The sequence below is a fragment of the Melanerpes formicivorus genome, unplaced genomic scaffold (assembly GCF_026170545.1).
Source record: "Melanerpes formicivorus ecotype bairdi unplaced genomic scaffold, bMelFor1.0.p_v2 SCAF_4, whole genome shotgun sequence".
NCBI lineage: Eukaryota > Metazoa > Chordata > Aves > Piciformes > Picidae > Melanerpes > Melanerpes formicivorus.
The window spans coordinates 36,997,239-37,010,433 of NW_027142356.1; the positions used below are offsets into that span (position 1 = coordinate 36,997,239).

At 49.3% G+C, this 13,195-nt stretch overlaps 1 protein-coding gene across 1 annotated transcript in view; it reads right to left on the reverse strand.

The window, feature by feature from the left end:
• TEC (tec protein tyrosine kinase) overlaps positions 1-13,195 on the reverse strand; it is a 67,749-nt gene that overhangs the window by 26,968 nt on the left and 27,586 nt on the right. Inside the window, exons 2-3 of the mRNA XM_068137648.1 lie at positions 11,678-11,860; positions 8,161-8,177 (exon numbers count right to left, since the gene is read on the reverse strand). Of these exons, the coding sequence (XP_067993749.1) occupies positions 8,161-8,177; positions 11,678-11,815 (155 nt within the window). The 5' untranslated portion in view covers positions 11,816-11,860. The remainder of the gene's footprint in view (positions 1-8,160; positions 8,178-11,677; positions 11,861-13,195) is intronic.

Genomic DNA, 13,195 nt, shown 5'->3' on the forward strand with positions numbered 1-13,195 from the left:
CTCTTCAGTGTATTTCCTCTTTGCTGATGAAGATGGTGTGCTGCTTACCCCCCACAAAAAGTGGAGCTGGAGAGGTTAAACAATACAAGGAACACTCCAGCTGGCAAGAAACTGAACAATAAACTGTCAGTTGTCAAGAAAGAGCTGGATTCTGCCTCACCCATTCTGTCTCTGTGTTGCTCACACTATTCCTTTCTCCCCTGCATATCTCCATGTAGGAAATCCTGCAGTCAGCAGCGTGTGACCCATGCAGCTTGTGTTCTCACCAGTATAGAAGGTTCTCAGCATCACTGACATCTCCTTTTATGGAGCTGCTCTGCAACTATACAAAACCTCAGAAAAAGCTTGGCTAACCCAGCCCCCCAGAGAGAGCTTCTGCAGTAGAATATGCTCCAAAGCAAATTGTAGAGATGGGCTTTGTAGGTTGTCCCTTTTCCTCTCTTCTCCCACTCCTCCATCCAACTCCTCTCTCCTTCTCCCCTCTCCTCCGATCCTCCTCTCTTCTCCCCTCTCCTCCATCCTCCTCTCTTCTCCCCCTCTCCTCCATCCTCCTCTCTTCTCCCCTCTCCTCCATCCTCCTCTCTTCTCCCTCTCCTCCATCCTCCTCTCTTCTCCCCCTCTCCTCCATCCTCCTCTCTTCTCCCCTCTCCTCCATCCTCCTCTCTTCTCCCCTCTCCTCCATCCTCCTCTCTTCTCCCCTCTCCTCCATCCTCCTCTCTTCTCCCCTCTCCTCCATCCTCCTCTCTTCTCCCCTCTCCCTCCATCCTCCTCTCTTCTCCCCCTCTCCTCCATCCTCCTCTCTTCTCCCTCCCTCTCCTCCATCCTCCTCTCTTCCTCCCCCTCTCCTCCCATCCTCCTCTCTTCTCCCCTCTCCTCCATCCTCCTCTCTTCTCCCCTCTCCTCCATCCTCCTCTCTTCTCCCCTCTCCTCCATCCTCCTCTCTTCTCCCCTCTCCTCCATCCTCCTCTCTTCTCCCCTCTCCTCCATCCTCCTCTCTTCTCCCCTCTCCTCCATCCTCCTCTCTTCTCCCCTCTCCTCCATCCTCCTCTCTTCTCCCCTCTCCTCCTCCTCCTCTCTTCTCCCCCTCTCTCTCCATCCTCCTCTCTTCTCCCCTCTCCTCCATCCTCCTCTCTCTCTCCCCCTCTCCTCCATCCTCCTCTCTTCTCCCCTCTCCTCCATCCTCCTCTCTTCTCCCCTCTCCTCCATCCTCTCCTCTCTTCTCCCCTCTCCTCCATCCTCCTCTCTTCTCCCCTCTCCTCCATCCTCCTCTCTTCTCCCCTCTCCTCCATCCTCCTCTCTTCTCCCCCTCTCCTCCATTCCTCCTCTCTTCTCCCCTCTCCTCCATCCTCCTCTCTTCTCCCCCTCTCCTCCATCCTCCTCCTCTTCTCCCCTCTCCTCCCATCCTCCTCTCTTCTCCCCTCTCCTCCATCCTCCTCTCTTCTCCCCTCTCCTCCATCCTCCTCTCTTCTCCCCTCTCTCCTCCATCCTCCTCTCTTCTCCCCTCTCCTCCATCCTCCTCTCTTCTCCCCTCTCCTCCATCCTCCTCTCTTCTCCCCTCTCCTCCATCCTCCTCTCTTCTCCCCTCTCCTCCATCCTCCTCTCTTCTCCCCTCTCCTCCATCCTCCTCTCTTCTCCCCTCTCCTCCATCCTCCTCTCTTCTCCCCTCTCCTCCATCCTCCTCTCTTCTCCCCTCTCCTCCATCCTCCTCTCTTCTCCCCTCTCCTCTTCCCTCTCCTTCTCTTTCCTTTTCCTTCCTCTTCTTTCCTTTTCTTTAGAATAACTCTTAAATAGCATTACCATTCAGCAATGAAGCAGCCCTGGACACTGCTGCAGTTTCCTCTTGAGAGGCCTCTTACTGATGATGCAAATATCCTCACTGTGACTAGGTGTTAGACGGTCACATTTTCCATCCCCTTATTTTCCAGTGTGTCAGCTATAGAGTGGTTTCTGTGTTGACAAACGCCCTGCCTCCTCTCAGTTTATTTTAAAATGATTATTCTAGGAGAAGCAAGTAGCAACTATTTCACCATTGCAAAATGGGGGGGCTAGAATTGAGAGAAAAATCTAGGGGTGATTATTATTCTGATCTAGTCTGACTTGATCCAAGATCTGATTCCTGGAAGAATTTTGGGTGGGGGGGGAGTACAAACATAGGTAAGAAGGAGAAAGTCTTAAATCTTATCCTGCAAAATAGGAAACCAAGAATCACAGAATCAGAGAATTGTTAGGGTTGGAAGGGAACTCAAGGATCATTCAGTTCCAACCCCCCTGCCATGGGCCAACCACATCCAGCCTGGCTGCAAAAACCCTCCAGGCAGGAGGCTTCCACCACCTCCCTGGGCAACCTGTGCCAGTCTCTCACACCCTCGTGGGGAAGAACTTCTTCCTGACATCCAATCTCAGTCTACCCATTTCTAGTTTTGTTCCATCCCCCCCAGTCCTATCACTCCCTGACACCCTCAAAAGTCCCTCCCCAGCTTTCCTGTAGGCCCCAATCCTTTACCATGGCTTCTCAGCACATGCCAACCACCAGCACCACAGAGGACCAAAAAGCACAGAAAGAAGTTCTCAGTAGCAGATGCAACCTGATGCAACTTCCTATCTATGCCTACAACACATTCTCTGTAATTTACTGTTCTGCAGGCAAATGCACACCATGAACAGCTGAGATACCTGGCTGCAAGCAGATAAGGATTTAGCAGGATGTAGAATAGAAGAGAATTAACCAGGTTGGAAAAGACCTTTGGGATCATCCAGTCCAACCTATCACCCAACACCATCTCATCAACTAAACCATGGCACCAAGTGCCCCATCCAGTCTCTAAGGCAGCAACACAGATAAAAGGAGACAAATCAGCCAGGCCTCCACCCATACCAGGCCCTAAATCTCCTGCTACCTATCACTTCTCAAAATAATTAGCAGACAGCTTCAGGTTCCTTCAGACACCGATCTTCTCTTCCTGCCTTTCTGTGAAGTCCTCGCAGAGGCGAGTCTGGCCAGCCCAGCTGTAGTCTCTGACACCTGCAGCTTGAAGGGGCCCTAGAGCTTTGAAAGTTAATTTTCCTTCCTTAAAATATCACCCTGGTCATTTCAGTAGCTTCTGTCTCCCCTCTATTCAAATTACAACAGGCAAAGACAACTCCTGCAGAAGAACAACTTTATTTTTTCCCCCCCCTTAGGAAGAGCCTCTCAAAATTAGCCACTCCCAAGAATGCTCAAGCTGTTTGGGGGATTATTTTTCCTGCCTCTTTCTCCTTTTCCAAATAAATTCTTGGGGGGGGGAGGGTGGAATGTTAGTTGTAACAGTCCTTCTGTAGGCACAAAACAGTTTTCACACAAGTCTGATCCTGATGGCAAATACCACTGCCACCAGTGAAGGTAAGAGCACTGTGCACCTCCCCTAGACCACCTCAGCAGAAAGCTGCCTTCTGCTTTACTCTGCAAAAGTAATCTTCTAAATTAGACTGAAATGTTTTGTCTCTGGAGCTAATCCCAGCCTGCATCAGGAATAGTGTGGCCAGCAGGAGCAGGGAGGTCATCCTGCCCTGTACTCAGCACTGCTGAGGCCACACCTCGAGTCCTGTGTCCAGTTCTGGGCTCCTCAGTTTAAGAAGGACATTGAGACAATGGAAGGTGTCCAGAGAAGGGCAGCAAGGCTGGGGAGGGGTCTGGAGCACAGCCCTGTGAGGAGAGGCTGAGGGAGCTGGGGTTGCTTAGTCTGGAGAAGACTCAGGGGTGACCTTATTGCTCTCTACAAGTACCTTAAGGGGGGTTGTAGACAGGCAGAGGTTGGTCTCTTCTCCCAGGCAACCAGCACCAGAACAAGAGGACACAGTCTCAGGCTGCACCAGGGGAGGTTTAGGCTGGAGGTTAGGAGGAAGTTTTACACAGAGAGAGTGATTGCCCATTGGAATGGGCTGCCCGGGGAGGTGGTGGAGTCACCATCACTGGAGGTGTTCAGGAGGAGACTTGACAGGGTGCTTGGTGCCATGGGTTAGTTGATTAGGTGGTGTTGGATGATAGGTTGGACACGATGATCTTGAAGGTCTCTTCCAGCCTGGTCTGGTCTATTCTATTCTATTCTTCATAGTCAAGGTCAGTGCAAGTTGCTCAGGGCTGGAGGTTAATGTAAGGATGCAGTCCTGAGTGTGGGAGGACAGCAATCAAAGGCCACACATCAGCACACTCTCCAACTGAAGAGTGTCACTGCTAAGCAAAGTGAGAAAGAGAGATACCACAGTGAAAGGCAACGCTCCACAGCCCCAATAAATATAAGGTTGCTGACAGTCCACACAGGGAGAACAGTTTATAAAGGGGTAAGCAGATCAGTGCCAGCCCTGAGGAAGGACTGCACTCAAACAAACCTCAAAGTGATTTTTTTTTCTAGCTAACAAAACCAGCAGGGCATCTCACATGCACAAACCAGCTCCTCCCACCCACCCCAGCCATGAGAAGCACTCTAACACCTACAGTGACTATCTTGCCTTCATCTCAAAGAATTTCCAATACCTAAAATACCATCCAGAGCAAAAAACCTCTGCCCTGCTGGCACTTTCAGTTCAAGGGAGATGCTCTGTCTACAGCAGCTAATTAAATCTTGTGTGAAGCACATGCTCCCTGCTGCTGTGTCTACTCTGCAGCACAGCAGTGAGCCTGCTCCAGTCAGGGCCATCAGATCACCTTAATCATAGAATTGATAGGGTTGGAAGGCACCTCAAGGATCATTTAGTTCCAGCCCCCCTGCCATGGGCAGGGACACCTCACACTACAGCAGGCTGCTCACAGCCACATCCAGCCTGGCCTTCAAAACCTCCAGGGATGAGGCTTCCACCAACTCCCTGGGCAACCTGTGCCAGTCTCTCACCACCCTCATGGGGAAGAACTTCTTCCTGACATCCAATCTGAATCTACCCATTTCTAGTTTTGATCCATTCCCCCCCAGTCCTATCACTCCCTGACACCCTCAAAAGTCCCTCCCCAGCTTTCTTGCAGCCCCCTTTCATGTGGAAGGCCACAATGAGGTCACCTAGGAGCCTTCTCTTCTCCAGACTGAACAGCCCCAAGTGCCTCAGTCTGTCCTCATAGGAGAGGTCTCCCAGAACAGAGACATTCCAGACCATTCACTGAGAATGAATTCACAACCTAAAAACAATTTATTGCCACACAAGGAGAAAGAGGATAAACCAAGAAGACTTGGTGGAACTCTCTGGTGTATGCAGTAGATTGAATGCTGTTTCTCTGTGGTCTCTCTTGCTCAAAGAGGAGTGAAGATAGGGCTGCAACACCTCTGCTGTGAGGATAGGCTGAGGGAGCTGGGGTTGCTCAGCCTAGAAAAGAGAAGACTCTGGGAGTACCTTAGAGCTGCCTTCCAGTACCTGAAGGGAGGGTTGGAGAGGGCCTTTTCCTAAGTGTGTCTAAATATAGGACAAGGGGAATGGTTTGAAGATGAGGGAGAGTAGGTTTAGATTGGGACTCAGGAAGATCCAGTGTAAGGGTAGTGAGACTCTGGAACAGGCTGCCCAGGAATTTTGTGGATGCCTTCTCCCTTGGGGTGTTCAAGGTCAGGTTGGATGAGCAGCTGAGTCTAGTTGAGAGGTGTCCCTGCCCATGGCAGGAGGTTGGAGCAGATGATCTCTAAGGTCCTTTCCAACCTAAGCCATTCTCTGGTTAAACATTCTCTTAGCAGCAGCTAAGCCACTCTGCAAACAAGTGTGTGAGGTACTTGCACTGTGAGACACCAGCCACCAAGCACACTGATAAAGTGAGGATTTTCCTTCTCATTAAAACTGCTCAGCTGATATTTACTGAAGGATTTCCAGCTTCAGTGCTAAGGTAGACTCCTGGGCACACACCAAGGTTTGATCTTCCATACACAGTCAGCTGAAAATGTGAGTGCACCACGCCTTTGAATATAAACCCTGGAGCATTTTAAACTGAATATTGGATGTGGGAGGCCACTTTTGACAGAAAATGGCCAAAACACAGAATCAATTGTTAGGGTTGGAAGGGACCTCAAGGATCATCCACTTCCAACCCCCCCTGCCATGGGCAGGGACACCTCACACTACAGCAGGTTGCTCACAGCCACATCCAGCCTGGCTGCAAACACCTCCAGGCATGAGGCTGCCACCACCTCCCTGGGCAACCTGTGCCAGGCTCTCACCACCCTCATGGAGAAGAACTTCTTCCTGACACCCAATCTCAATCTACCCATTTCTAGTTTTGCTCCACCCCCCCCCCCCCCAGTCCTATCACTCCCTGACACCCTCAAAAGTCCCTCCCCAGCTTTCTTGTAGCCCCCTTCAGATCCTGGAAGGCCACAATAAGATCTCCTCAGAGCCTTCTCTTCTCCAGACTGAACAGCCCCAACTCCCTCAGTCTGTCCTCATACCCAAGGCCATGGACCTGTGAAGCCATTTCCACAGATGCCTCAGATTTCAGATGTGCATTCCCTTCAAGATAAAATAAACAACTTGGGACAGAAATCTCATACTAAAACTTCAGCTAAAATTCTGGTGGTGGAAAATAGCAAAGAAAACAAAACCAAAGCAAACCCAAAACATTCCAAATGACTTAGTTTATCCATTTGGGGTTTTCTTTGTTTGTTTGTTGGGGGGGGGGGGGGTTGGGTTTGTTTGAGGGAGTTTGGGTGGGTTTGGGTGGTTGTTTTTGGTGTGGGGTTTTTTGTTGTTGTTGCTTAGGTGGTTTGGGTTTTGGTTTTAGTTTGGTTTTGGTTGTTTGGTTGGGAGTTTTTTTAACTACCCTGAGCAACCTGCTCTAGCAGAGAGGTTCAACTAGGTGATCTCCAGAGGTCCCTTCCAACCCCTATCATTCTGTGATTGAACATTGCTGATTCCCCCCACCCACCCAAGACAAGCAGGGTTTGGTTTGTTTAACTTGCCTTATTAATTTCCCCCAGATAGGGATTCTTCTGATTTATCAGAAGAAAAGAGGTCAGGAAAAGGAAGAGAGGATTACTTCAAACAGCATGCTGAGCTTTCACAGAATCCCAGAGGCTGGAAATGACCTCAAAAGCTCATCCAGTCCAACCCCCCCTGCCAGAGCAGGATCACCTACACCAGATCACACAGGAACACATCCAGGTGAGTTTTGAATATCTCCAGAGAGGGAGACTCCACAACCCCCCCAGGCAGCCTAAGACTCTGTCACCCTCCATGACCTTCAATCCACCAACGTTTCGAAGTGCCAAAGCGCCATTCCTCATTCCCACGGCAGCTCCAGCTCCACTGTAGGCACTTTGTGCCATCACAGGGTGCCTGAGCTGCTTGGAAGCACATGCAAAAAGATTTGAACAAGTTCTGGGCAAGTTTCAACAAGGTTTTAGCCTGCTGCCAGTAGCTATGCTTATGAAATGATTCTGTGTTGTTCCAAGGAGGTACGTGGCATTTTGTCAAGAGACAGGACCCCAGAAACCAAAAAAAGGAGAGAGAAGAGCACTTCCACAGTGTGCAGTTTCTGGTTAAGGAGCATGCAAGCCCCAACCACCACCTGCACAGAAGAGGGGGCAGTGAAAATCTCAGATTCACAAGAACCAACATTTGCTATGGTTGGCTGCTCTCTGGTGTCATAAATGTTCCACATCTGCCACCAGTCACGCCAAGCAGCTAATTCTGACACCTTATTTACCATCCCAGCTGGCCCACGCTGTGGGTATTGACTCAACTGCTGAACAGGATTTCATTTCAGCTGGATTTTTAGAAGAAGTGGTGTGTTTTACAGAATACAGAATTAACCAGGTTGGAAAAGACCTCAGAAATCACCAAGTCCAACCTATCACCCAGCACCATCTCATCAACTAAACCATGGCACCAAGTGCCTCATCCAGGCTCTTCCTAAATGCCTCCAGTGATGGTGACTCCACCACTTCCCTGGGCAGCACATTCCAATGGCCAATCTCTCTTGCTGGGAAGAACTTCTTCCTAACATCCAGCCTAAACTTCCCCTGGCACAGCTTGAGACTGTGTCCTCTTGTTCTGGTACTGGTTGCCTGGGAGAAGAGACCAACCCCCACCTGGCTACAACCTCCCTTCAGGTAGTTGTACAGAGCAAGAAGGTCTCCCCTGAGCCTCCTCTTCTCCAGGCTAAGCAACCCCAGCTCCCTCAGCCTCTCCTCACAGAGCTGTGCTCCAGACCCCTCCCCAGCTTTGTTGCCCTTCTCTGGACACCTTCCAGCATCTCAACATCTTTCCTAAACTGAGTGGCCCAGAACTGGACACAGGGCTCACGGTGTGGCTTAACCAGCGCTGCCAGCAGGGCAGAAGGACTTCCCTGATTCTGCTGTGACTATTCATGTGGCCACAAACCAGGGCTGCTTTTTTTTGTTTTCAATTCTCTCTCACTGAATTTTTGTTGAAGGCAAAATGGAGAACACAAAACCAACCAACCCAAAGCAAACTCAAACCGAACCAACCAAACAGAACACACACACACAAACCCCCCAGCAGCCACCAAGCAACCACCTGAAACCCAGCACAACCCAAAACAACCCCTCAAAAAAAAACAACCCTTAAGAAAATAACTTCATTTTGGCCAGGATTCACACTCTTGACTAGAGAAGCAGAACTCAGCCACCCTTGACAGACTGCTGCTGCAGTTGTGTGATTACAATGAGGGTGTGAAATCCTCTTGGCATGGCATCTCTGGGCTTATTTTACCAATCTGGCCACTGAGCATTGCCAAGATTAAAATGAGATCATTCTGTACCTGTCTTTTCATCTGCTGTATCTTTGAATCCCATCAGCATACAGGGCAGTCACATTTATTTCAGCAGTACAGCAACTACTCAGAGGAGCCAGGATTATTTTAATCTCTAATGATTGATTATTTTCTTTCTAGATAAATTACTTCAGTCAGAACATACAACTGTATTATGGTAAACACAACTGTAGGGTCACCATTATTGATTTAGAAACCAAAAACACCACCAAAAAAACCCACATCCAACCCAACCAACCACAAACACACACATCTGGAAAGGAAGAATAAACTGCACCAGTACAGGTTAGGAGGGGATCTGCTGGAGAGCAGCCCTGTGGAGAAGGACCTGGGAGTCCTGGTGGATCACAAGTTATCCAAGGGACAGCAATGTGCCCTTGTGGCCAAGAAGGCCAATGGGATCCTAGAATGCATTAAGAAGAGTGTATCTAGCAGATCAAGGGAGGTTGTCCTCCCCCTCTACTCTGTTCTGGTGAGACCTTACATGGAATACTGCATCCAGTTCTGGGCACCCCAGGTCAAGGGGGACAGGGATCTGCTGGAGAGAGTCTAACAGAGGGCTACAAGGATGATGAAGGGACTGGAGTGCTACCTGAGAGACCTGGGGCTGTTCAGTCTGGAGAAGACTGGGAGGGGATCTAACAAATGTTTATAAATATCTGAGCTGTCAAAAGAAAAGGGGACAGGCTCTGCTCAGTTGCACCCTGCGACAGGACAAGGAGCAATGGATGTAAACTCCGGCACAGGAGGTTCCACCTCAACATGAAGAGGAACTTCTTCACTGTCAGGGTCACAGAGCACTGGAACAGGTTGCCCACAGAAGTTGTGGAGTTTTCTTCTCTGGAGACTTTCCAGCCCTGTCTGGATGTGTTCCTGTGTGACCTGTGCTGGATTCTATCATCCTGCTCTGGCAGGGGGCTTGGACTCAATGATCTCCAGAGGTCACTGCCAAACCCTAACATCCTGTCATCTACCTTTACCAGTGCCACTACTACACCATATTCTTGAGGACCAAATCTAGATCTGAGCCACACAGGAATATTTTCTGGTTTTCCAAATAGAGACCAAGAGTTGCTGACAAAAATGGTGTGGCCCTCTAACACCAGAGCTCATTCTTTTCAGACAGCATTGTTCATGAAATGAAAAGCTGATTAATATTCTAAAGAATCTAAAATGGAAGGGAGGGTGAAAATGGAAAGTGTTTGAGGTTGGGAAGCAATGTGCTACTGCTGAGCCAGTCTAGCAACCTGCTGATGTCAACAGTCAGAGCATCCTGTCCTCCTCCACCGCCTGGCACCACCTCTGGCACTTGTTAGGTCCTGCACTGAGCTAACACATCTTGCTAACCCAGCAGAACACTGTTCCAGCAAAACCAAACTGGATCAAATGCCTGTCTGCTGATTAGCAAATATTTGCAGAGCAGGATGGACTCCCAAGAAGCACAAAGACACATTCAAGTAGATGGGGGAAGCCTGCAAGACTGGGACAGGGATGAAATGATCCTGCCTGCTTCAGCAGCAAACTGCTGGGCTAGCATAGGTGCAATGTTGATTTTTACCTCATCTGTCCTTATCCTAGGCTGGAAAGTTCGAAGAAGTTCCTGCTTCCACAGCTGAGGTCACTGTGGGCAGCTCTGCTCTACCTCACTGCAAATAAAACTGACAGTTTAAACCTGCCTCTCAGACTGATTCACCAGGTAAGATCCATCTGGTAAGATACTTTAGCTGGACTTGGCAATACTGTGATACTATGAGAACATTAACCTGAAGGCAAATTGGGGAAGCTTGAAAGGGAAAGCTGGAAGTGGTAACTTCTTTGGGGTGACACAAGTGGCTCTGTAAAACCTGCTGGCTAGATTTCCAGTTGATGTGAACATATGCTGGCACAGGATAAGCAGCAAGGCATTTCAGAGTGTTAGCAGAAGCTCTGGCAGACAAAAATGCTTAGCAAGCCTTAGCTCTCCTGTACCCACATCTTTCATAGAGATAAGACAGGATCACAGGATGTTAGAGGTTGGAAGGGACCCAAAGAGATCGAGTCCAACCCCTCTGCCAGAGCAGGACCATAAAATCTAGCTCAGGGCACACAGAAGCACATCCAGACGGGGCTTGAAAGTCTCCAGAGAAGGAGACTCCAAAGACCCTGATACCTCTGTCAATCTGCATTGTAAGTAGGAAAAAAGAGAACTAGAATACAATTAACCAGGTTGGAAAAGACCTCAGAGATCATTGAGTCCAACCCATCACCCTACACCACCTAATCAACTAAACCATGGCACCAAGTGCCTCAGCCAGGCTCTTCTTAAACACCTCCAGGCATGGTGACTCCACCACCTCCCTGGGCAGCACATTCCAATGGCCAATCTCTCTTGCTGGGAAGAATTTCTTCCTAACATCCAGCCTAAACTTCCCCCGGCGCAGCTTGAGACTGTGCCCTCTTGTTCTGGTGCTGGTTGCCTGGGAGAAGAGACCAACCCCCACCTGGCTACAAACTCCCTTCAGGTAAGAGCAAGGAGGTCTCCCCTGAGCCTCCTTCTTCTCCAGGCTAAGCAACCCCAGCTCCCTCAGTCTCTCCTCTCAGGGCTGTGCTCCAGACCCCTCCCCAGCCTCACTGCCTTTCTCTGGACACCTTCCAGCATCTCAATGTCCTTCTTAAACTGAGGAGCCCAGAACTGGACACAGGACTCAAGGTGTGGCTTAACCAGCATGGAGTACAGGGCACAATGACTTTTCTGCTCCTGCTGGCCACACTGTTCCTGATCCAGGCCAGGATGCCATTGGCCTTCTTGGCCACCTGGGCACACTGCTCATCTTCATTGCCACCCATGGCCTTTGCCCCCATCCCCTCCTGGCAGTATGAGACAGAGCAGGAAAAAAACGCCAGCAGCAGATAAAAGCAGAAAGCAATAAAGGCTCTGTGGAGCTTCAATCTGTCTCCTACCTCTGCTCGACCTTCGTAATACGTTAGCATAGACTTTGTGAGGACAAACAGCCTCTCTTTGTAGTTTAAGGGCGAAGTCCTCTTCTTCTGCTGGGATCTTTTAATCAAAATCTCCTGTAGGATAGTAGTCATGTTCATCTCAGCCACTGGTCAGCTCTGTTTCTAGCCATTGAACATCAGCTCCTGCGAAAATGAGAGGAATAAACCATTACAGTAGCCCTGGAGGATCCCAGGAGATGGAGATTGCTGTCATAAAAAAGGGCTTCTACTCATACATGAAAGTACCAAATACACAGAGTGCTGGAGCTCATTTCTGTCATTAAAAAAAAAGAGCTTCTACTTGTATATAAAACTACTGAATATAGAGAGGGGCAGAGCTCATTCTGTCATAAAAAAAAGAGCTTCTGCTCATAATTGAAATGACTGAGTATACAGAATGCTGGAGCTCATTTCTGTCATAAAAAGAGCTCCTACTCATATATGAAACTACTGAATATATAGAGAGTGGTGGAGCTCATTTCTGTCATAAAAAAGAGCTTCTGCTTGTACATGAAACTACTGAGCCTACGGAATGCTGGAGCTCACCCTGAGCACCTGGAAGTTTGCAGAAGTTAATTATTAAGGAAAGTTCAGGCTTGGCTCAGCTCAGGCCTGCACTGGTATGCTCCCAAGAAGACAAAAGCTGTACCCAGCTGGGACAAAATAAGGGACACTGCAGGGATCTATTGGAGAGAGTCCAACAGAGGGCTATGAGGATGATGAAGGGACTGGAGCACTGCCTTATGAGGAGAGGCTGAGAGCCCTGGGGATGTTCAGTCTGGAGATGAGAAGACTGGGAGAGGATCTAATAAATGCTTATAAATATCTGAGGGCTGGGGGTCAGGAGGGAGGGGACAGGCTCTGCTCACTTGCTCCCTGGGATAGCACAAGGAGCAATGATATAAACTACAGCACAGGAGGTTCCACCTCAACAGGAGGAGGAACTTCTTCACTGGCAGGGTCACAGAGCACTGGAACAGGCTGCCCACAGTGGTTGTGGAGTCTCCTCCTCTGGAGACTTTCAAGACCCATCTGGATGTGTTCCTCTGTGACCTGCGCTGGATTCTATGGTCCTGCTCTGGCAGGGGGCTTGGACTCAATGATCTCCAGAGGTGACTTCCAACCCCTAACATCCTGTGATCCTGTGATCTACCTTCACCAGTGCCACTACTACACCATATCCTTAAGGACCAAATCTAGACCTTAGCCACACAGGAATATTTGTTGGTTTTCCAAACAGAGACCAAGAGTTGCTGACAAAAATGGTGTGCCCCTCTAACACCAGAGCTCATTCTTTTTCAGACAGCATTGTTAATAAACTAAAAAGAGGTCCCTTCCAGCCCTAATATCCTGTGTCACAGAAGACATGGGTGAGTAGTCTGAAACGTGCTCCAGGTAAACAGCAGTGTGCAGCTGTTCTTCAGCCACAAAGCCCTAAAGCCTATTAAAGATCTGCCTGCATATAGAAATGCCATTTGC